Source organism: Phyllopteryx taeniolatus, chromosome 16 (genome assembly GCF_024500385.1).
Source record: "Phyllopteryx taeniolatus isolate TA_2022b chromosome 16, UOR_Ptae_1.2, whole genome shotgun sequence".
Lineage (NCBI taxonomy): Eukaryota > Metazoa > Chordata > Actinopteri > Syngnathiformes > Syngnathidae > Phyllopteryx > Phyllopteryx taeniolatus.
In genome coordinates this window covers 8,459,470-8,485,227 of record NC_084517.1, presented here as the reverse complement: position 1 = coordinate 8,485,227, position 25,758 = coordinate 8,459,470, and the positions used below count along the sequence as shown (strand labels likewise).

Here is a 25,758-nt window from a genome sequence, read left to right as displayed (position 1 = left end):
TCCAGGTGAAGGCTTGATCCCACAGTGGAGAAATTAATTTGGGAATGACTAAGATGGGCTTGGTAAATGCAATGTATTTAAGCAGTAGTACCACAATGATATACTGATTGGCCCAAAGGATGCTTAATATTCACTTAAACCTGTGTGATAATCAATCTTTATTGGCCAAGTATAGTGTGTTAAAACACATGGAGTTTGTCTCTGGTCTTCGCAGACACTAGTAAGTACTACAGCAAACATGCCACTATGACAAAATATACATTTATGGCATAAAAACAGTCATGAAGCAATGGAAGGATACCAATGATTTGTAATGCTGATTGATAGTTGCAGGGTCATCAATGAATTTAAAGTGACTAGTATAATTATGAAACATGGTGCAGTCCTCAAGCACGTAAGTGTCCAGTAGTGATTGACAAGTTTACAAATAATGAAGCAACAGCACCTACAGGAGGGAAGGGGCTGCAAATGTGACCAGGATGTAGGGTGTCCAAGAGAATTTTGCATGCCCTTCCTTGTCTCAGTTCTTGCACTGCAGAGTGCAAGTCCTTTTGATGCTATTTGTCATCCCTCCAGCTTCCAACTAGCATTTGAACATGGAGTGGGTTGTCAAATTATGTGCCTACCGGTAACGATTGTGTGTCAAGTTTGAATTAAAAAAAGATTATCTGCAACCTTCAAGTGTGTATTGGACGGATAAACTTGTGGATAGTTTTTTTTTTTTTAAACAAACATAGCTACTCCACATCCACGTGGCTTCCTACTTGAGCAGTCGACAACCAACGTGTGTTGCCAGATGTGTATTGCCATGGAAACAGTGAGATGCATACACAGGGCATGCTTCAGTTGTTGAGGCATTAGAACACTGCTGAATGTATTGAAGTGATTGAACTGGGTCTTCTTTCTTTGTGTTGGATGTGCATCCCGCCTGTGACGAACAATCAGCACCTCCACATTCGCGCTCGACAGCCAGGTGGGCGTGACCCGGGGCGGTTCCGACGCCGCTATTGGACGAACACCGATTCCTCTCCTCCCCGACTTCCGCTCTCTGCACGCCCAACCAACCACGGAATAATGATAATAATGATCAAGATGGCTACTACAGAAGTCTCTTTCTGTAGCTGAGCACCAATTACATGGGATCACTTAAAACGGCAATTTATAATTCTTAAAGTCCCTCGTAGGCGACGGGGGCTACGCCAGGAATAATACTATATGGATTCATTAAAGACTGAGAGGAAATACGAGTAATTGTATTGCCTGTAGCAGTTAGTCAACGGAAGCTAGCTAGCAGAGTAACTAGCTAGCCGTTTCGCTGGCGACCGTCTCCGGCGTTAGTTGACCACCCGCGGGGGAGCCTGGCCCTATTCCGTGCGTCAAATGGCAGAACCGAGGAAAGTTGCTTTCGTCACCCTCACGTCGTTCAACACATCCACTCCGGCCACCCCAGAGGTGAGCAAGAAACGCCGCCGCGAAGATGAGGCCATGACTTTGGGCAGAGACGGTGATGGAAGTGCGGTCGGGTCAGAAGGTGGCCGGGGTCTGTTTGGCACCGCGCAAGGGGATGCCGCCGAGCCCGAGGAGGCGAAACCCACCGTCCGTCTCAACCTCTCTCTTTCCGAGCCAAGTGAACGTGGTTCTGCCGAGTTCAACTACAGCGAGCTGGTGGTCCCGACGGCTCCACGTCATTCTCAGGTGAGGAGTCACTTGAGCCTCGGGGGACCATGATGTGAGCAGGGGTAGCTCGTCTATTGCACTTGTGTTAAACTAGGGACCTGCTTTCAAACCGAATATTGTCTTCCATAATGTAACTTCCTGTCTAGACTATAATTCACTATTATTTACTGCAGAAAAGGTGACTAAAAGCTGTTTGTGATCATCTGTTTACATTAGCAAATGTAATCCCCTCTGCTGACATAATGCTGTGTAATACACACGCACTATGAAATGTCATTAGCAGATAATTCATTATAGCAATGTAAGGACTGTAAGTAAAATAGGCTATGACATGTCACAGCATTTCTTTTCAGTCCAGTTACTTTAGAGGGAGAGACCGATATGTTCTTTTCAGGGCCGATGTAGATTATTAGTTGTCAAGGAGGCTGGTGACTGATATTTGGAGGTGATATTAATTTACAGTAAAAGGGAAAATATGGACATCAAAATGTTGAATAATACAAACTCTTAACACCTCGTTTATTTGCCGTTAATTATATATTTATTCAACAACTTTTCGGATTAGCATAGTTTTTCCATTATTTTTTATTTCAGACAATAGACATCTTTCTTTGTATATGTAAAATTCTCACAAAAAGTGCAGGGAGCTTCCCGGCTCAGCATCATATCTAGTCTTAAAAATGTAAATGACAACTTTAACCAGGCTGCAGAGAACATTGGTTTAGGAACAGGCTCAGGACCCACCTTTTTAACTTAGCTTTCAACTAATATTTAACTTTCCTTTTAACATACTTTAGAACAGGTTTATTTCCTTTTATTTTCCTTTATTTTATTTTCAATGGTTTCAATTTTGTATGACTATTTATTGCATTTGCTCTTTACCTCTATGCTATTTTCTGGTCTTAGGTTTTTACTGAATGCTGGGTTTTATGCAATTTTTTTTAATGTACGTTTAGGATTATTTTATACAGAATTCCCTAAAGTTTTCTACAGTGAGTAGTTTTCCAAAATTTCAATATAACTGAGTGTTCAAAGAAAAAGAAAAAGTGCAGGGAGTTCCCAGGGTCAGCAGCATTTCATAAAATTAACAGAAAAATGCCCGAATATTGGTTTTAATTTTAATTTGCTGAAAAAGTCCAACATTTTGGTCATGTGAACTTTGTTTCAACTAAGAATTCCATCACACACATCAATCCAACAAGTAACAATATTTCATTCATTCATTCATTCATTCATTCATCTTCCGTTCCGCTTATCTTCACTAGGGTCGCGGGCATGCAAGAGCCTATCCCAGCAATCTTCGGGCGAGAGGCGGGCTACACCCTGAACTGGTCGCCAACCAATCGCAGGGCACATAGAAATAAACAAACATTCACACTCACATTCACACCTAAGGGCAATTTAGAGTCGCCAATCAACCTACCATGCATGTTTTTGGGATGTGGGAGGAAACCGGAGTGCCCGGAGAAAACCCACGCAGGCACGGGGAGAACATGCAAACTCCACACAGGCAGGGCCGGGATTTGAACCCCAGTCCTCAGAACTGTGAGGCAGATGTGCTAACCAGTCGTCCACCGTGCCGCCCTAACACTATTTCATTTTTGATAATATAAATCTGTTAGTCACACTAGTTACTAAGTAATTATCATGTTGTCCCCCTTTGACTTTCTCCATGTAGGTACAACTTGCAGCACCTTCAATTGTCCCAAAAGGACTCGAACCCTCCCTGGACCCTAACGACCCACTTGCTAATGATGAGAGGGAGAGACGGGAGGTTGAAGAATTGGCTAAGAAGTTTGAAAACAAATATGTAAGTAGGGGTGGGTGATATGGGCATTTTTATTGTATGATAACGATAATTTGATGATATCCTATTAAAAAAAGATATAACTCTGTACTTGCTTGACTGGACCTTTATCCAGTACATTGCACAAGAATATTGTATTGCAATACTTAACAATGAATAACATAAATTATGTCTAGGCTGTATACAGGAGAATATGCCAAATCAGGTTTGCACAATAGTATTTTAGTGAAGTCAAATGTCCAAAAATTAAGATGACATCAAAATATAACCCTAATTAAATATTTTAAACCAAATAGACAAGTTTTTCCACTACAGCACACACAGGCATACAAGTTTGGGTAGAACGCTGAAGAAAGAAATCTAGTTGACGGCGTTCTTTATGTCTTGCCAACGTTTACTGGCACTTGTTTTTGTCATATAGTACGTGTTTGCTAAATGATATAGCGAGGGATTTCTGAGTGTGTTCTGCAGATTTTGTCATCTTTTCTTTAGCGGAAGTCATGGATGGATGGCTGGCTGGATGGATGGATAATGTATTCATCTCGTGAGGAAAATTAGATTTCCTATCTTCATAAAAAAGTTTGAAAACCTTTTCACATGCCTCACCAGCAGTCGGGATGACTTTGAGAGAAAGTTTTCTTTGTAAATGTGATCCAAAAAAATAAACTCTCCAGTAAATATATGATCATAAGAGTGCCATCCATTCGCTTCGTTTCACTTTTAAACTGGCCATGGTTGGGAAGCCTTGCACGTACATCGGCGACCTGTGTCATTTTCCTGTTGGCCAACAAAAAAACTATACATGCGTTCCATTGAGGACCATTGTTTCACCTCACCCGCTTGTTAAGCTGCTAAACTCCTAAAAAGGTTGCTCAGCCCACTAATTTGAGAGCGAGAGTTTATTTTGCTTGCCACTGAGTCACCAGACTGAATCATGTTGGCTGATTTGGCAAATGAGGACTTTCGTGCACTTCTTCGTTTCTCTCCTCCTCATATGCCGTCCATGCAGCCGTTCGGTTGTTATCTTTTAGAGATAGTATGAATACTTGATAATGTAAAGTTGCACATCATTAAAGCAACGTTCATGATTATGTCGAAGAAAATATATATCGCCATCCCCAATATGTAAGTTTTGTAATAGTTCTTGGTAAATCTGGCCGCTATGGCCTTAATATTAAATCTTCATTTTTCCGATTTGAATAGATTTTTTCCCCCATATGCCGATAGAAAAAGCAAACGAGAATGTACGAGTTTTACTTTTTGTTGTCTCCCCTTGTGGAATTTGCCTTATTTCTTCTGAAACCAAACAAGCTTCGAAGTGTTTATTCCCACCATTGCCTTACATCAACTTCCACAGAAATAATTCTATTAATAATAATATTTATTTTCTTTACAGATTATGTAAAAATAAGTGCTTCCTCTTGGAAAACGTCCCTTTTGTCAAAACATCCATATGTCTGTTGTAGAATGTCGCACTGCCTCCAGCTCTCACGGCCTTGTCTCATGTAGTTGTACAGATGAGGCAAGGCAGCCTTGGCATAATTTGCAGCACGTACCTCACGTTAAGTTTCCATCCATCCATCCATCCATTTTCTTTTACCGCTTATCCTCACTAGGATCGCGGGCTGCTGGAGCCTATCCCAGCGATCTTCGGGGGGGGGGGGGGGGGGGGGGGGGGGGGGGGTACACCCTGAACCGGTCGCCAGCCAATCGCAGGGCACATAGAAACAAACAACCTGATGCGTATCTCAGATGACTCTGGGCGAGAGGCGGGGTACACCATGAACTGGTCGCCAGCCAATCGCAGGGCTCATATAAACGAACAACCATTCGCACTCACATTCACACCTAGGGATAATTTAGAGTCTTCAATTGACCTACCTTGCATGTTTTTGGGATGTGGGAGGAAACCAGAGTACCCAGAAAAAACCCACGCAGGCACGGGGAAAAGGTGAAAACTCCACACAGGCGAGGCTGGATTTGAACCCGGATCCTCAGAACTGTGAGGCAGATTTGCTAAGCAGTCATAACGCCTGACTTCTTTCTTGTCATAGAAAAACAATGTTGTGTGTTTCCTAGCGGGAAGTAAACTTGCTAGTCTCTTTATTGAATTTGAATATTATCATCATTATTATTATTGAATTGTCACAGAGCAAAAAATTACCATAGCAGAAAAACTCGAATTGATATATACAATTGATTAATCTGCCATTGTTCTCAAATAGCGTGACCAGCAGGCAGACATTTGTCTACTTGTAGTGTGCTATTCATTGCATGCATTTTTTGCAGGGTGGCGCCTCCAAGAAGAAGAAAAAAGACAGGATGCAGGATCTCATTGATATTGGTTATGGGTATGACGAGACCGACCCGTTCATTGATAATTCTGAAGCCGTGAGTTCTTATAACATACACACATCATCAGGTTGGGGGTGTTCTACTTGTCATAAATCAGTTCCTGTTGTCATGAATCAGTTCCTATTATGAGTGTTTTACTTTGCTATAAATCTTTCTGTTGGTCCTGTGTTCTACTTTCTGCTTCTTGCATGTACTAATGTTATCACAGACTGCAGATTTAGTATTTTTTTTAAGGATAGTGTGAGTGATAATTGTGTTAAATGACGATAAAATAACAGGAAATGTAATGATTTAAACATATTTATAAACAGTGTTGTAGTATTACTCATGATAAATATTTTCTTGTTGTACAGTATGATGAGCTGGTTCCGGCCTCGCTGACAACCAAACACGGAGGCTTTTACATTAACACAGGCACTCTCCAATTTCGAGCCGCATCTGACTCCGAAGGAGATGACATGGACAATAATCACATAAAGGTATGTTCTTTCCATTGCACCTCTATATTGTCTTTCATCTAATTTGATCATTACAAACATCCTTCGATAAAAGATGAAGGATGGAGAAGAGCGGGTGATTAAAAAGCGGAGGAAGAAGCAAGATGGTCCCGTTTTGGAAGAGAAGAAACCCAGGAAAAATAAAGTACCAAAGCCCGGGTAAGTTTTCTAACTTTCATTTTTTCATATAAATATATGTTTTATTATTATTATTTTCCATGTTTTGCTTTGACAGAGTGTCATCCTTGAATCGACCAGAAAAGAAGAAGAGGAAGAAGCTCATGAAAGATTCCCTCCACCTGGCCAACATGTTGCGACGCTTCACCAGGGAGAAGGAAGAGATGCGAAAGAGGAACATGGCTGGTGCGGGTCTGCCACGCCCCCAACCCAAAGTGCCCGCTGCTAACAGCACGGTCGTCAACAACCAGCCCAAGGCTCCCGGTGGAAACGACTGCAACATGGCGGACTTGACATCCGACCCGGCTGTGATGTCGCTACTCGGGTCAGCCAACAATGACGTGTTGCAGGACATGATGGGCGATCTGGACTTTGGGATGCTGGACTCTTCGCAGCCCTCCAGTCCTACTCAGGGGGAGAACGGCTCCTTCGGCACGGGCCATAAGGCAGGTGTAGGCCGTATGTCGCAGGGTAATGTGATGAGCCCTCCATCACTGCCCACTGGTCTCCCAGGCCCTCTCATAAAGCGCATTGAAGACCTCAGAGCGGTACGAGATTTACTGTTACGGGGTTATATGTTATATGTTGTGGTCATATCCCCTGTCGAGGAGCCTAATTGGACAAGACTGGGAGTAAGTTTAATCCTTATTTCATGTCACAGGCATCCCGTCAGTTCGATGAAGAGGGCCGTAAGAAGTTTTTCACAATGGACATGAATAACATCCTACTAGAGTGAGTAGTATTTAGGTTTCCTTTTTTGACAACTGTTTTTTACTGAACATTTATTCTCACATTGCACGACTATTAGACATGACTGGAGATGGTGCGTTTGAAACAAGTGATATTCCCTTTTATGGTAAATGTAAGTTTTTCCAAATTTTAATGTTTTCCCTTTTGACCAATGTGACCAGCCTCAACATTATAGCCACTTGAACAATCAATCTGTATAAACATTTCTGCCTTTACTAATGTGATGCACACTTTTCTACTGATACCGTAAGTGTGATACTAATTTAATACATTTGGTTTCCTCTTCAAGTGTTAAGCTTGAGCCAAATAAAAACAGCTCACAGTTGGATGCAATACAGCGCTACACCACTACAAACTACAAGTACAATAATCTGTTACGTGATCCTGGTAAAACTTTCATTTGATATACTTTGAAACCACTTTTTTTTCATGTTCAATTATTTGGACTAATTAATTCCAGAGTCTAAATCAGTGCTGTTGTCAAACCTTACTATACGGATGAACTTTATACAGTGGGGCAAAAAAGTATTTAGTCAGCCACCAATTGTGCAAGTTCTCCCACTTAAAAAGATGAGAGTGGCCTGGAATTTTAATCATAGGTATACTTCACCTATGAGAGACAAAATGAGAAAAAAAAATCCAGAAAATCACATTGTCTGATTTTTAAATAATTTATTAGCAAATTATGGTGGAAAATAAGTATTTGGTCACCTACAAACAAGCAAGGTTTCTGGCTCTCACAGAATCCACAACTTCAAACAGTCACACTCCAAACTCCACTATGGCCAAGACAAAATTGTAGACCCGCACCAGGCTGGGAAGACTGAATCTGCAATAGGTAAGCAGCTTGGTGTGAAGAAATCAACTGTGGGAGCAATTATTAGAAAATGGAAGACATACAAGACTACTGATAATCTCCTTCGATCTGGGGCTCCACGCAAGATCTCACCCCGTGGGGTCAGAATGATCACAAGAACGGTGAGCAAAAATCCCAGAACCACACGGGGGGAGCTACTGTATGACCTGCAGAGAGCTGGGACCCAAGTAACAAAGGCTACCATCAGTAACACACTACGCCGCCAGGGACTCAAATCCTGCAGTGCCAGACGTATCCCCCTGCTTAAGCTAGTACATGCCCAGGCCCATCTGAAGTTTCCTAGAGACCATTTGGATGATCCAGAAGAGGACTGGGAGAATGTCATATGGTCAGAAAAACCAAAATAGAACTTTTTGGTAAAAACCCAACTTGTCGTGTTTGGAGGAGAAAGAATTCTGAGTTGCATCCAAAGAACACCATACCTACTGTGAAGCATGGGGGTGGAAACATCGTGCTATGGGGCTGTTTTTCTGCAAAGAGAATAGGACGACTGATCCGTATAAAGGAAAGAATGAATGGGGCCATGTATCGTGGGATTTTGAGTGAAAACCTCCTTCCATCACCAAGGGCCTTGAAGATGAAACGTGGCTAGGTCTTTCAGCATGACAATGATCCCAAACACACCACCCGGGTAACGAAGAAGTGGCTTCGTAAGAAGCATTTCAAGGTCCTGGAGTGGCCTAGCCAGTCTCAACCCCAGAGAAAATCTTTTGAGAGAGTTGAAAGTCTGTGTTACCCAGCAACAGCCACAAAACATCACTGCTCTAGAGGAGATCTGCATGTAGGAATGGGCCAAAATACCAGCAACAGTGTGTGAAAACCTTGTGAAGACTGACAGAAAACGTTTGACCTCAGTCATTGCCAACAAAGAGTATATAGCTAAGTATTGAGATGAACTTTTCTTATTGACAAATACTTATTTTCCACCATAATTTGTTAATAAATTCTTTAAAAATTAATGATTTTCTGTATTTTTTTCTTTTCATTTTGTCTCTCATAGGTGAGGTATAGCTATGATGAAAATTACAGGCCTCTCTCATCTTTTTAAGTGGGAGAACTTGCACAATTGGTGGCTGACTAAATACTTTTTGGCCCCAATGTATAACCTTTTAACATTTAAGCAGCGCTTATGCGCCTCACGGAACTAATTCTGCGAACATTTATTTTTATAGAATTAAATTGTCCACCAATGTAAAATGGTAAACATAAAAGACGCACGCACACACACACACACACACACACACACACGCGCACACACACCTACTGCTACCTTTTGATCACAAGTAACAAGCATGGGGACCAGCCAGATGGCGGCTTGCTAGCTAGTGTTAGAAAAGAGTGTCACAGTCTACATCTTCACTCGATGTTCTTTGTCAACAGCACTAACAGAATATCCAAATCAATGTCCTTTGTTCACAAAAAGTTCGTCAATATCTGTTCTGTCTGAGGCAACAGGAATGCTAAATCCATTACAAATCCATATTAGGCATCCTTGGATCCCTTGAAAGGCACGATACAATTTAAAGTTATGTTGTTAGCAGTCACTGTATATCACTTGTACTAGAATGGATTTATTTGTATTGCAATTCACAAACAAAACCGTCATCTTTGGCTAAAAGGTGCAACAACATGGTGACATTTAGTAGTTAATAATTCCCAAACAGGAATAATAACGGCTTAGTTTTAACTATAATAGTGCACCTCTTCAACATGAGCCAGGCCCATGCTCCTCCACCCTACAGTATTTGCTTTTTCAGACATCCTTCACCCTTATGTTTTGGCTGGGCATGGTGTATTTATATCTTGTGGATTATTTTATGGATTGTGACCATAACCCTCCACCTGTGTATGTGTGTGTATGTATGTGTGTTAGTATTGATTTGCAGGTTCAGGAGCAGTCAGCAGATGTTCGTTCAGCCGTGTACTCCCACTTGGAGGCCTTTGTTCCTTGTAATAAAGAAGGTCTGCTCAAACGCCTTAAGAAACTGAGCCTCAACATCCAGGTAGGTGGAAACTGGAGAAATTTTGATCTTCGTCTTAAGGTTTATCTTCCAGCAGCCTTTTAAAAGGCATCTAAACATTTGCAATATACAGCTGTTTCGCATGCATACAGTCCCCTCCAAAGGTATTGGAACGGCAAGGTCAATTCCTTTGTTTTTGTTGTGTTGTTTTCTGTCAAATGGCTGTCTGTTGTCGTACTAGAGCGACTCCAACTACCGGAGACAAATTCCGTGTGTGTTTTTGGCATACTTGGCAAATAAAGATTATTCTGATTCTGATACTGAAGACAGATCAAAAGATGAATATGAGACAAAAGTTTAGAATTCCAGCTTTTATTTCATGGTATTTACACCTAGGTGTGTTAAACAATTCAGGACAAAACACCTTTTGTTTTGCTGTTAAGCAAACATGAAGACCAGAGAGCTGTCTGTGGGAGAAAAGCAAACCATTTTGAAGCTGAGAGACAAGGGCAAATCGATCAAAGCTACTGCACAAACATTGCGCATAGCCAATACAACAATTTGGAATGTCCTGAAAAAGAAAGAAAATACTGGTGTACCGAGCAACAGACATCAAACCAAGGATATCAACAGCAGTTGATGACAGAAACATTGTGAGAGTTGTGAAGAAACACCCCAAGACAACAGTCAGTGACATCACTGCCAACCTCCACAGGGCAGGGGTGAAGGTATCACAATCCAGTGTTCGAAGAAGATTTCGAGATAAGAAATATACAGTCCATACCACAAGATGCAAACCACTCATCAGTAAAAAGAATCAGAAGGCCAGATTGGATTTTGCAAAGAAGTACATAGATGAGCCACAAACGTTTTGGAACAAAGTTTTATGGACTGATGAGACCAAGATTAACCTGTACCAAAGTGATGGAAAGGCCAAAGTATGGAAAAAGAAAGGATCTGCTTATGATCCAAAACACACAAGCTCACCTATGAAGCATGGTGGAGGTAATGTCATGGCTTGGGCTTCCATGGCTGCTTCTGGTACGGGCTCACTCGTCTTTATTGATGATGTAACCCATGACGGTAGCAGCAGAATGAATTCTGAAGTCTACAAAACCATTTTGTGTGGCAATTTACAGAAAAATGCATCTCAACTAATCAGGAGAAGCTTCATCATGCAACAAGACAATGACCCAAAACACACTGCCAACACAACGAAGGACTTCATCAGGGGGAAAAAGTGAAAGTTCTTAGACTGTCAAAGTCAATCACCGGACCGTAACGTAATAGAGCATGCATTTTACCTCCTGAAGAGGAGACTGAAGGGAGAAACCCCTAAAAACAATCAAGAACTAAAAGAGGCTACACTAATGGCATGGAAAAGCATTTCAAATGAACAATGCAACAGTCTGAAGTCAATGGGTCGCAGGCTTGATGCAGTTATTGCAAGTAAGGGTTATGCCACTGGCGGCACGGTGACCGACTGGTTAGCACATCCGCCTCACAGTTCTGAGGACCCAGGTTCAAATCCGGCCTGTAAATTGCCCGTAGGTGTGAATGTGGGTGCAAATGGTTGTTTGTTTATATGTGCCCTGCGATTGGCTGGCGACCAATTCAGGGTGTGAACTCTCGCCCGAAGAAAGCTGGGATAGGCTCCAGGATGCCTGCGATCCTAGTGAGGATAAGCAGTACAGAAATGGATGGATGGATGACGCTGAGCTGCTTCTCCTCACTAGGGTTGCGGGCGTGCTGGAGCCTATCCCAGCTATCATCGGGCAGGAGGCAGAGTACACCCTGAACTGGTTCCCAGCCACTCGCAGGGCACATATAAGCAAACAACCATTCGCACTCACATTCACACCTACGGGCAATTTAGAGTTGTCAATTAACCTACCATGCATGCTTTTGGGATGTGTGAGGAAAACCGGAGTGCCCGGAGAAAACCCACACAGGCACGGGGAGAACATGCAAACTCCACACAGGCGGGACAGGGGATTGAACCCACCGGTCCTCAGAACTGTGAGGCAGACACTCTAACCAGTCCTCCACCGTGCTGCCTGTTATTCACTTCAAGTTAATTTAATAATGTATTTTCCAATACTTTTGCTCACTTGAAAAGTCGGTGGCTTCAAACAAAAGGTGCGCTGTCCTGAGTTAACACAGCAAGATGTAAATACCATGAAATGAAAGCTGGAATTCTGAACTTTTGTCTTGTATTTATCTTTTGTTCTGAAACCCAAATGTTTTCAGTATCCAACAAAAACAAATGAATTGACCTTGCCATTCCAATACTTTTGGAGGGGACTGTATATGCAAAGTCATTGTTTGCCATGTCAGGATTTTTCCCGGCTGTTGAGACCGAGGCGGTACTACCATTCTGATCATTTGCACTAGGCTGTGCCGCCAGCTGGCTCAAATAAACACTTTTTCTGTGAAGTATTTACATGTATTTTACTTTTATTCACCATTTTCTTTTTCTTAAATCATATCCAGTATAATACTATAATGAAAAGAATTTAAATAAAAATAGCGAACCCTTGGCTAAATGTGTCCCTGTTAAATTGTAGTTGAAAATGTTATTGAGGTTATTTCATTGACACACATGAGAGTGTGTCAGAGTCATAACATTTCGCCTCCTGTTTTTCATTTTGTAATATTTTCTCATGCACTCTCGTCCAAATTCAAGCAACCATTATTTTTTTGTCATTTAAGTGTTTTTACGTTTAGCCTTCTTCAATCCATTTTTCTTTTTCTACTGATGATTTATGGAGAATCATCATGATGCTTTACGACACATAACGTGTAGTTTCTGGACGGTTGTCTCACAATTGCATGGGGCCAAAATGCATCTGGCATATGTTACAAAGCATGCATAATCCCTAAAACGTCTGAGTCAGGTGAATTTGTTCAACCACTACGGACCAAAATTGCTGGTTCTGTTTTTGGGAATATCTGGTAACATTATGAAGAAGTGACGTTAAAATGACCGTAACTTGGTAATTTAACATCACTTTTTCCAGCGTTAGTCAGTTTTGCATCACTCTATTGTTACTCCTTCTCAACTGGGTACCCTCACCTTCACTGACCCACTCAATTTCATGAGGCTTACTACGTATGACAAAAAAACCAAATTCAACCCTTCTGAATGCCTGTAATTATAGAAATCTCTGAGAAGCCAAAAAAATGCCGTCTAATGTTCGTTGAGAATACCTTTTTCCTGACGAATCAGACATGTCATGTTATGAAATGCTTGCAAGGAGGTTCCGTGAACGCTGTCCTGCATCACATTAAATTCTTGACCGTGTCGTCGCCCTCTTCGATCAGGACAACCGACTCCGTACACCACTACTCAAGCTGAAGCTGGCAGTGTGCAGCGTGATGCCAGAGCAAATTGCTCGCTACAACATGGACTGTATCGCTAAGGTGGCAAAGTAAGCGCACTTCCAAATCATCTGTTTTTCGCTTATTTTTTAGCGCAGTCTGTCATTATTTCCCGTTGCTCCTCAATAAGACGCCACGCATACATTTTATAAGAGCACTGACTTTCTGCTTGTTTGCTTCTCACTCCTGATAGACAGCAGTCCGAGGAGGGAGAGAAAAATGGTTCCGAGGATGATGATGAGGAGAAACCAGGCAAGAGGGTGATGGGGCCTCGAAAGAAGTTTGTCTGGGATGACAAACTCAGGTAATGTCAGATTGTGCTGCTTTTGTATAAGCTTTTATTTTTATTTTTTTTAATTTATTTTCCCCTAAATGGTTTGGTTTGCTTTGGATACTTTAGATTCCTCCCACATTTCAAAAACATGGTTATTAAGTTAATTGAACATGGTTGTTTTTTTTGTATGTCGTCTACGTTTGGCTGGCAACCAGTCCAGGGTGTACTCTTCTCACCCAAAGTCAGCTAGGCTATAGAAAATGATTGGATGGATATTTTGAAAATAAAAAAGCTTTTGGAGGTAAAAAGTCAGATGTTCTATGCCAGTGATTTATTTTTGTGGGTCATGACCTGACTTGTTCAGGGTGCGAATCTGATGATGAACTTTCTCCATTTTCTGAGCCGCTTCTCCCCACTAGGGTTGCGGGCGTGCTGGAGCCAATCCCAGCTATCATAAGGCAGGAGGCGGAGTACACCCTGAACTGGTTGCCAGCCAATCGGAGGGCACATATAAACAAACAACCATTTACACTCACATTCACACCTACGGGCAATTTAGAGTTGGCAATTAACCTACCATGCATGTTTTTGGGATGTGGGAGGAAACCGGAGTGCCCGGAGAAAACCTACGCAGGTACGGGGGGAACATGCAAACACAGGCAGGGCCGGGGATTGAACCCAGGTCCTCAGAACTGTGAGTGCTGTGCCACTGATGATGAACTTGTTATTTTGAAAATCATTTTATTTTGCTACAAATTGACCATTTTGAGGCTATTACTTCGCTATTTGAAGTGAGGATAAAACATCCATCCATCCATCCATCCATTTTCTGAGCCGCTTCTCCTCACTAGGGTCGCGGACGTGCTGGAGCCTATCCCAGCTGTCATCGGGCAGGAGGCGGGGTACACCTTGAACTGGTTGCCAGCCAATCGCAGGGCACATAGGAACAAACAACCATTCGCACTCACAGTCATGCCTACGGGCAATTTAGAGTCTCCAATTCATGCATGTTTTTTGGGATGTGGGAGGAAACCGGAGTACCCGGAGAAAACCCACGCAGGCACGGGGAGAACATGCAAACTCCACACAGGCGGGGCCGGGGATTGAACCCAGGTCCTCAGAACTGTGAGGCTGACGCTCTAACCAGTCGTCCACCGTGCCGCAGGATAAAACAAATTGTGGAAACAATAGGTTATTTTACATTTATACACTTTTAGTCACACTCATCATGTTCCTTCTTAGTTTTGTGTAGAGAAGAGCATTAGCTTTAGGCAGAAATCCTCATGCTCTGTGCTCATTTGTGCAGTCTTGACATTTGATTTATTTTTGTTAACTTTTGTGTATGCACTTCTGTGATGTGTCGTCAGTTTCCACTGAAGTAATCCTAGATTATTAGCTATCAGAACGTGTGCACGTTACACATAGTGGAGAGAGAGGAATTCTGAGATATAAGTGAAATATCAGTTCTTGTCTAGTTTTTAATGTAATTACTTTAGTTCCTCAATAATGTTCTCTTAAATGAACTGTGTTAATGTATGATTACCCTCAACTCAGTCGTCACCACGTTGCGTAAAGTGCTTCTACGACTGACTTATTGCGACTAATAAGTTGCACATGCAACATAAAAAACAAATAACATTCATGCAGTCTCATTGTTTCTGTAACTATTCTGTAACTAAAGTGTGTCACTATTTAATGACCACGGGAAAATGTGGGAACTGTGATTGCAGTATCTATGAAATACCATCTTTTGATAAGCCATAGGAAGCAAGCAAACACCATTTTTAACTTGTCATTTAAGGGTGTGGCACGGTTACTGACTGGTTAGCACATCTGCATCACAGTTCTGAGGACCCGGGTTCAAAACCAGCCTCACCTGTGTGGCGTTTCCATGTTCTCCCGTGGCTGCGTGGGTTTTTCCGGGTACTCCGGTTTCCTCCCACATCCCAATAACATGCACGCTAGGTTCAGTGACGTGCGGTGAGGTTCATGATTGGTGAACTCGATGAAGCTCAACTCAACACTGACACATGCTGGTTGTGGCACCGTACATACCAGACTCTACTGTGCACTTTTAGTGGCTTTTCTGGTCGATAAGAAAGACTATATGTCACACACTGTCATAAAATATATTAGATGGTCTGTTAAACGTCAGTAAGTGCAGTACATGTGTGATAAATGGATGGCCACTGCCTCACTTGCCTACCCTGACTGCACGTCACTGGCTAGGTTAATTGAAGACTCTAAATTTCCCGTAGTTGTGAATGTGAGTGCGAATGTTTGTTTGTTTATGTGTGCCCTGCGATTGGCTGATGACCAGTTCAGAGTGTACCCCGCCCCTGGCCCAAAGATAGCTGGGATAAGCTCCAGCACACCCGTGACCCTAGTGAGGATAAGCGGTTCGGAAAATGGATGGATGGATTTAAGGGTGTTAGTTGTTGAGCAGTACTGTTTTGCTCTCAACTGGACAGTTGAATAATTGCTGTTGTCATTTTCTGACAGGTCATTGCTATGCAACTTGGTGCGGGTGAAGCTGAGCTGCTATGAGCTGGAGGGTAAGAACATTTCTCCCGAAGAGTACCTCAAAGCCTTCATAGAGACAGAGGTTAAACCTCTCTGGCCAAAAGGTTGGATGCAGGGCAGGTGTGTTTTTTTTAAATTATTATTTTTTTCCGGACTTGTTTTTGACAAGTTACAATCCCCTTTTGGCTGTTCAGTGGTCAATCCCCGTGTTTCTATTTGTTAACTAGAATGCTGTTTAAAGAGAGCATCATGGCTCACGGTCACCTCACTGGCTACACGTGAGTAAAGCGACCGTTACAAATCGTTTTGCTGTGAAGTTACCATCACTTATCTGACTTGTTCATTCCAGAGCAAAGAAAAAGATTATCACCACACCGAAAGTCAAGCCAAAGGTGATACTTTTTTATTCCAATCATATGCTCTTCACAACTCGTTGTGTACATACAGTATATATCCATCCATCCATCCATTTTCTGAGCCGCTTATCCTCACAAGGGTCGCGGGAGTGCTGGAGCCTATCCCAGCTATCATCGGGCAGGAGGCGGGGTACACCCTGAACTGGTTGCCAGCCAATCGCAGTGCACATAGAAACAACCATTCACACTCACATTCACACCTACGGGCAATTCAGAGCCTTCATTTAACCTACCATGCATGTTTTTGGGATGTGGGAGGAAACCGGAGTGCCTGGAGAAAAACCATGCAGGCACGGGGAGAACATGCAAACTCAAACAGGCGGGGCCGGGGATTGAACCCCGGTCCTCAGAACTGTGAGGCAGACGCTCTAACCAGTCATACACTGTTTCGCCATACAGTATATAATAAGTGCCAAATAATTTATCAAAGGATTCTTACTCAATAAAGGACACGAATATGCAGATTTTGATCTGATCACTCTGGAAATACTATTCTTGTTTTTTCACTATAACATCAAAATTGAGAAAGTGGCTATATAGAGGGAAAAGCATTAATGTGGCAGTGATGTCAAGAACAAAACAATACTTTTCTATGTAAACTAGGAAAAGTGAATTTCTTACTCAAGAAAATGTTATTTCTTCACTTCATGGAAATGCCATAATCTAACAATCATACAAGAAAGGCGGCACACATGGAGATGCACTAAAAGACAATATGATTCATCTATATTTGGTTATACTGCGCAAGATATTATGCCATTTTACCACCTGTTCTATGTAGAAACTGGTGTGTAGATATCATCAAATCATAAATTCATTTTTTAATTTGGATTAAATAAATAATTATTTGTGGTTGGGACTCCTGACATTCAAGTTATCCCTTCACAAAACAAATGCACATCAAATTTGGTTGTCAGGCATGTTCCCCCCCCCCCCCCCCCCCCCCCCCATTAAAATTTGTCAGGCTTTAAGAATTTCTTTTGTTGTCTTTAGTGGGTTAATGACTCTATACCAATGTGACAAACGTTTAACATTTGGTTAAGTGCATTTTTTGCGAACAGCCTGAATCTATTTGTTTATTTATCTGATATTTTATTTATTGTTCTGCATTACAATGCCAATGTTCAATGTTCTTTAGAATTGAAAGTTGTTCTTAAAAAGAATGTACTTGAATTATTATGCGCTATAATATCATTATATCATATATAAAAAAAAACCCCATCAACGATACTATGGTTTATTGAGATAGTTTTTGGAAAAATATGTCGTCCTAAAAATTTTGCTATCGTGGCAGGCTGAAACATAATATGAGAGAGAGCAAGAGCTATGGATAACATAAAAATACAGTACAAATTGTACAAAAAATATATAGCAGTACCTCAAAGCAACAACCGTCATATAGCGGAAAATTACTGTATCTGTACTTCATGATGATAAGTTGCGGGGACTTATTGTTCCAGGGCTGGGACTCATTCTTTTTAGACATGTGCATCCTGGATCTCGCATAGTCTCAAGTGTAAAATATTCTATTCTGACCATGATAAAGTGTTCAAAATGACTTGGTCCAGACAATGCTGTTTTAATCGCTCAACAAACATGGAATTATTATGGTTTCCTAAAAATGTATGGTTTTGGAAGTATAAAGTTTCCGTCCAATGCCAGCGCGTTATGCTATAATGTCTTGACTGGAATTCTAGCCCTGAATTCATAGTTTTTTTAGGCATCTCAGCATTTACCTGCATTTCCTAAGAGAATTGCAGGTAGTTGTGTACTGTTGGTTTACTGAGTCAACAAGGTGATTAACTTGAACATTTGTTTGTCAGGAGGCGGCGTGGGTTCAACGGACCACACCCTCAGCAGGTGTAACTCCGTCCCCCGTTGGCCAGGTTGCTAAGCGACCGTCTCAGCCGCCGTCTGAGCCCATATGCCTCGATTCCCTGGACGACGATCTGGCAGTTCCCTCGCTGGACTCCATCTCCCAGGCGCTCATGATCCTTGGCAACGCCGCCAAGGGCCTGGCACAAGACGACAGCCCCTCCTCCCCGGATATACCCAAGAGCGTCGCCAACCCCCCCTCCTCCCCTCATGTCTCTGCGCTCATCCAGCAGCAGCAGAAAAAGAACTCCGTCAGCACGTCCGGCTCCAGCAACACTCGCTACACGTTTACCTCTTCGTCTCCCTCCCCCCCTCTGTCTCGGCCGTCCTCGGGCGCCTTCTCGCCTGTGTCGTCTGTCAGGGTGGATGCGATGGGGGTTGTGAAGGGCCCGGGACAGATACACAGACACTCGGTGTTGAACACTCAGAGACCCGTGGGGGTCGCTGTGCCTAAAGTCAACTCTCCTGCATCTGCTTCACCAGCTAAACCCCGCCCTCCACCTACCGCGTCACCCGTTGCGCCTCCAGGATCAAAGGTGGGGATCTCCGCTCCCCCTTCGGGCCTCATCAAATGCAGCATTAATAAAGGAGTCAACAGTGGTGACCCTGTCATCATCACATCGTCATCTCGACCGACAGCCCATCCGTCACCCGCGCACATGAGCCCCAAAACCTTCCTGGCGCCACGCCTGCCGCTCACTCCTCAGAGCAAAGCCTCTCCTGCCCCCCCATCCCACCTCGGAGTTCAAACTACACAACAGTCTGGCTTCATCACCCCGATGCACGCAACTCTCACTCAATCGAGTCACTGCGGCATCACGCCAATTGTCAAACTCACACCTCGCACCCTCAACTCCGTCGTCACCACCTCTCCTCTCACCCTCAGCTCAACCGTCACCACCTCGTCTCGCACCCTCAACTCGGCCGTGACCGCCTCGTCTCGCACCCTCAACTCGGCCGTGACCGCCTCGTCTCGCACCCTCAACTCGGCCGTGACCGCCTCGTCTCGCACCCTCAACTCTGCCGTGACCGCCTCGTCTCGCACCCTCAATTCGGCCGTCACCACCCCATCTCGCAGCCTCAACTCAGTCATCCCCACCCCGTCTCGTACCCTCAACTCAGTCGTCACCACCTCGAGTTCGCCCACCCCCTCCCAAATCCCTAGGTCTCAGGTGACACCCCCAATGCAGCAATTCTCCCCCAAAAGCCCCGCAGGGTTCCGCCCGCCATTCTCAGGTGTCTCAGTGGGATCGACCAAGGTGGGTCCAAGTGGTTACGCTCCCCCGGGCAACCAGAGGAGTCCAGTCGTCATTAGCAGCAGCACAGCCAACAGTAGCCTTATTAACACTTCATCCATAACCAAGCATTCAGGAACTGGCACCACGCCGACGGCGCCCACCGCCAACCCGGGCCAGCGGCAGAGGCCAGGGGGGTTGACGTCTCAGGGGGTCAAACCCGTGACGTCGGTCCCGTTGTCATCAGCTTCCTCTCATTTGCCACAGGTTGGTGATCAGAGTTGTCACACGACTTTTCTGTCTTCTCTTGAGCCAGTCGCGTTTCACCTTCACTCTGTACAAAAACATGTGATGAGGCTCCAAAAGAGTTGACATTAGTAATCTATATTCATGCAGAATCCTAACACAAGAGTCAAACAATTCAGGTAAGATCATAGTAAAACTATAAAGAACATTGTGTCTTAAAAGTGCTTAGAAGCTGAAATGCATATTACTGATAAAATGGCCGAAACACAAAAATATTTGCGACAATAGTTGATACTTGCATATATTTTTGTTTTATGCATATTAAAATGTGGCGGCACGGTGGGCGACTGGTTAGCACATCTTTCTCACAGTTCTGAGGACTGGGGTTCAGATCCCGGCCCCGCCTGTGTGGAGTTTGCATGTTCTCCCCGTGCTTGCGTGGGTTTTCTCCGGGCACTCCGGTTTCCTCCCACATCCCAAAAACATGCGTGGCAGGTTGATTGAAGACTCTAAATTGCCCGTAACTTTGAATGTGTGCACAAATGATTGTTTGTTTCTATGTGCCCTGCGATTGGCTGGCAACCAGTTCGGGGTATACCCCGCCTCTCGCCCGAAGATAGCTGGGATAGGCTCCAGCACGCCCGCGACCCTTGTGAGGATAAAGCGGTACAGACAATGGATGGATGGATACATATTAATATGACTGTGATTGGCCTAATGCCCAACCCCAGCACCTAGTATTCCTAGATGGTCTCCCATCCAAGTACTAGCCAGCACCAACTCTGCTTAGCTTCCAAGATCAGACAAGATCGGGGACTCTCAGTGCCGTTCCGTAAATATCAACAATATTTTATTCACCATTCTTTCAAGTGTCTTCAGCAGCACTTTTTGCATACATTTTTTTTTCGTAGAAACAATCTTTTCTTCTTATATCAGACATTGTTTCACAAAAAAATATTTAAAAATACGTCATTATTTTATTTTCAACTGAAATTGTGAAAAATGAAAAAATGAAAATCGTTTTTTTTCTCGTTTTTTTTCTTGTAATGTGGCTATTTTTTCTTGCTGCTATTTGATACTAGTCATTCTGGGCAAAATATTATGAGTTACTCAGAAAGCCAAAACAAGCCAAACATTCATTTAGGTTTCCCTCACATGTTTTAAGAAAACAGTTTCTTTTTTATTTTCCCCTGTTTGCTCAGGCGTCGTCAGGAGGGGGCAGCGGTCTGCTGGGCTCCACCCAGTCTCTTCCTCTGGGCTTTGGGATGCTGGGCGGTCTGGTTCCCGTGTCACTTCCCTTCCAGTTCCCCCCGCTGCTCAACCTGCCCCCACTGGGCACCGCCAGCTCCAACACGCCGCCCAGTAGCTCTCCCGCCAGTAGCAATGCATCCTTCTCTACCTTGACGCAGAGTGAGTGTGAGCCTTACACATACAGTAGATATAAAAAGTCTACACACAGCTGTTGAAATGCCAAGTTTTTGCGAATTTTTGTTTTTGACTCAAGATAACTAATTTACGACCTTTTTTCATCCGTTATGTGACCAATATCCTGTACAACTCGTTTGAGAAAAAAAAAAACAATTCGAGAGAAGAAGTAAAAATAAACAACTGAGATAATGTGGTTGGACAAGTGCATAAGCCCTCTTATAAATAAGGATTTGACTGAATTCAGAATTTACAGTGCCTTGAAAAAGTATTCATTCCGTTTGAACGTTTTCACATTTTGTGACCTTCCAATCAGTCACTTAAATGTATTTTGTTGGGATTGTATATGATAAACCAACACAAAGTAGCACATGCACATGTGGACAAAATTGTTGCTACCCCTATGTTAATGAAAGAAAAACCCAGTGATTTCAGAAGTTTACAGAATTTTAATTTGACAAAAGTAATAATAAATATAAATTTAATGAACATTAACCAATGAAAATCAGACATTGCTTTTGAATTATGTTTCAACAGAGTTATTTAAAAAAAAAAAAAAACTCTTTAATGTGTTTGTTGCCTGTCATGACCAGGACACTCTTGTAAAAGAGATTTTTAATCTCAATGAGGTTTTGCTTGATAAAAAATGGTTAAATGGAAAAAAAAAAGCAACAAGAACTTGTGAACAGCAGCATTATGGAGACTAAGGAACTCACCAGAAAGAGCAGGGATAACGGTGTGAGAAATTTAAAGCAGGGTTTGGTATTAAAAATAAATAAATAAAGTAAATAAATAAAAAATATATATGCACACACACACACACACACACAGTCCCCTCCAAAAGTTTTGGAACGGCAAGGTCAGTTATTTTGTTTTTGTTGAATACTGAAGACATTTGGGTGTCAGATCAAAAGATGAATATGAGACAAAAGTTTAGAATTCCAGCTTTTATTTCATGATATTTACATCTAGCCGGCACAGTAACCGACTGGTTAGCACATCTGCCACAAGCCATGTAGGGGACACCACAAACATGTGGAAGAAGCTGCCTAACACTGCTCATCACCCTGAACACAACCATGCCCACTGTGAAATGTGGTGGAAACAACATGCTGTGGGTATGCTTCAGCACGAACAGAGAAGCTGGTCAGAGTTGATAGGAAGCTGTATGGAGCTAAATATCGGGCAATCCTGGACGAAAACCTGTCAAGGCTGCACAAGTCTTGACACTGGGTAGGAAGCTATACCCTAAACATAAAGCCAAACCTCCACTGGAATGGTTTAGCTCAAAGATTAACCATATGGGCGGCATGGTGCAGAGGATAAAAGTACGCCCTGCAAACGGATGCATTGCGCTGAAAATCTATAAGTACAGCAACATCAAGTATGGATATAGAGTACTTTGTTTGTATTGTATATTTTTATAAAATACACTCAACTTGAAACAATACACAGTGAACCCTGGCATATTTGCAATTTGTGGATTTTTTGGGGAAACCTTCATTAATCACTGAAAATCTCAAATTTGCTTATTTTGTGCTCCAGATAAAGCAATACAAGTATTACTTTGCCACCATCTTGTGGCATCTTCGTATTAAGGAACGATGTTGAAGTGAGTTGCTTCCTTTCGACAAAAATAGTGCTTTGGTGGCGGCACGGTGGACGACTGGTTAGAGTGTCAGCCTCACAGTTCTGAGGACCCGGGTTCAATCCCCGGCCCCGCCTGTGTGGAGTTTGCATGTTCTCCCCGTGCTTGCGTGGATTTTCTCCGGGCACTCCGGTTTCCTCCCACATCCCAAAAACATGCATGAATTGGAGACTCTAAATTGCCCGTAGGTGTGAATGTGAGTGTGAATGGTTGTTTGTTTGTATGTGCCCTGCGATTGGCTGGCTACCAGTTCAGGGTGTACCCCGCCTCCTGCCCGATGACCGCTGGGATAGGCTCCAGCACGCCTGCGACCCTAGTGACGAGAAGCGGCTCAGAAAATGGATGGATGGAAGGATGGATAGTGCTTTGCTGCCGTCTTGTGGCATCCTGGTGTCAAGTAACTATGTGGAAGTGAATTGAGGCATTTCATTTGGACAAAAATAGTGCTGTGCTGGCATCTTTGTGTCAAGAAACTATTTTGAAATGACTTGAGGAGTTTAATTTCAGCAAAATAGTGCTCTTCTGGCATCTTAATGTTGAGGAACTGTGTTGAAGTGAGTTGAAGACTTTCATGTAGATATAATGCTTTGCTGCAATCTTGTGGTATCTCTGTGTTAAGGAACTATGTTGAAGTGACTTGAGGAGTTTCATTTAGACAAAAGTATTGCTTTGCTGACATCTTGTGGCATCTTCATATTAATGAACTACCAGTATGTTGGAGTGAGTTGAGGTGTTTCATTTAGACAAAAATTGTTTTGCTGCCATCTTGTGGCAGCTTTTCTATTAAGGAACTATGTTGAAGTGAGTTGAGAGTTTCATTTAGACAAAATGAGTGCTTTGCTGCCATCTGGTGCAACATGGTGTCCAAGAAATATGTCTCTGGGTTTCATTTAGACAAAAGTACTGCTTCACTGCCTTCTATAGGCAATAATAAACCTTTTTGGGGAGGTATCAATTACTTGTGGATTTTCACTTTTTGCGGCAGTGCTCGGTCCTCCCTCACAAATAGTGGGGGTACACTGTTTTTTTTTACATTGGCTGCATGTGTTCAGTACTTATTACAAATGGTCTAACAGCTGACATTGATCCAGTATGTTGTAATTATGTGACAGCAAAGACAATTTGTGGCACGGGCGCATCCAAGTAGTGTTCAAAAGCTGGTTTTCATTTGACTGATGAGTGAACTGCATAGTTCACTATATAAAAATTCCTACATAGTGATTATGGAGTAGGGAATAAGTGAATGATTCCGAATACAACCTGTTTGTTTGACATTCATCCATTTTGTTTGCTTGAACCCCCCCAAACGTGTGCCTTGCCAATGTTGCGTTCATCACGTTCCCCATCTGCCTTTTTTCCCCCTTTCTTATTCATTCTTAACTTTACTTTTCCTTGTGCCCTCCTTTTCACCCCCATGTCCTTTGTGCCCCTGTCCTGTCTCCTCAGATCTCTATAAGAGTCTCCAGTCAGGTTCTCAGGTTGCTCTGCCTCCTCACTTGCAGCTTGCTTTCTCAGGTAAATTGTGAGCCTCCCCCTCTATTGTTGTTCCTTGTCTTCCTGTCTGTGCACTGCTCATCCTGTCTCGTGGGCGCATGCTTATCTCCCCCCCTTTATATGTAGCCATTTAACTCCTACCCGTAAAGGCTGTGGACATGTATTTCATGATTAAGATTGACAAGAAACCAACTGATTGACTTTTTTTTCTGTACAGATGTTGGCCAAAGCCAGGGAGGAGATGCCAAGAGGAAGACGCTATGATAGCAGCTGGACTTGCTTTTGGTGCCAGATGGAGCAGACCACTTTTTAAAATATTCAACATTTCAGGAGTTTTAAAAGGAAAAAAAAACATTTTGATACCTTTTCCATTCTTCACAGCTAAAGAAAATGACAAATACAACTTGTCGATGTTTACAAGACAGACCTATATCACTGTGGACAGGGAGAAGAAATGCGTGTTTGTATGTTGATATAGGATCGACAGTGTGCCTTCTGTATGTTTCCCTCTCTGATGCATGGTCAGTGTCTACAAGGTGCTCTTTTTAAACCATAATGAAATTATCGCTGACATTTGTGAGAAAAATGCGCATAGCTGAATTGGACCCCCCCCCCCCCACCCCAAGCTGAACACTTCTCTATTTTACTTGAATTCTTCAATGAGTTCCATTCTGTACAGTACTTAAACCTTTTAATTAAAATTCTTTACCTTCACATGGTAATAATTATTGGATGGAAAATAACTGTTGATATCCAGTGAAAAGCATGCACACATATTTGAGGTATACAGTAACCATATTTTAATTACTCCCAATTGTAAGGTTTCCTTTAGACATTTTTAAATGCAATTTCAGGTGATTTCTTACTACAAGCTGCTCAGCTTTCATTTTTGGCAATTGTTTTTCAAAATGAGTTTCTTTGAACATTTAAAGCAATTTTTGTGTTCAATGGGGATTATTTTTTTTTTCTATTTAATGTGTAAAGCAAGTTCACAAAACAAGCATGCTTTGGGATTTTGTCTTTTTAAGATTCCATATTAAGCTACATTTTTTAAATTTTACTCCAAAACAGTTTTTGCAATTGTTTTGTTTTTGTATTTGCTTCTGGACTTGACAACTAATGTGCTTTGGACATAAGTAA

The 25,758-nt window shown here is 42.6% G+C and overlaps 1 protein-coding gene across 2 annotated transcripts; it reads left to right on the top strand.

The window, feature by feature from the left end:
- The first annotated feature begins 43 nt into the window (after positions 1-43).
- Positions 44-25,332, top strand: ubn2b (ubinuclein 2b). 2 transcript variants are annotated; one of them, XM_061748491.1, is made up of 17 exons: positions 44-1,695; positions 3,356-3,487; positions 5,774-5,875; positions 6,193-6,318; positions 6,392-6,495; positions 6,572-7,061; positions 7,175-7,245; positions 10,014-10,143; positions 13,426-13,532; positions 13,676-13,786; positions 16,259-16,399; positions 16,507-16,557; positions 16,629-16,671; positions 18,519-20,072; positions 21,254-21,461; positions 24,571-24,639; positions 24,836-25,332. In XM_061748491.1, exons 1-17 carry the CDS (start codon positions 1,381-1,383, stop codon positions 24,880-24,882), a joined length of 3,801 nt encoding a protein of 1,266 aa, XP_061604475.1. In that variant the 5' UTR covers positions 44-1,380; the 3' UTR covers positions 24,883-25,332. The 2 variants fall into 2 exon arrangements, with proteins under 2 accessions (XP_061604475.1, XP_061604476.1); XM_061748492.1 differs by lacking the exon at positions 24,571-24,639.
- The last annotated feature ends 426 nt before the right edge of the window (positions 25,333-25,758 follow it).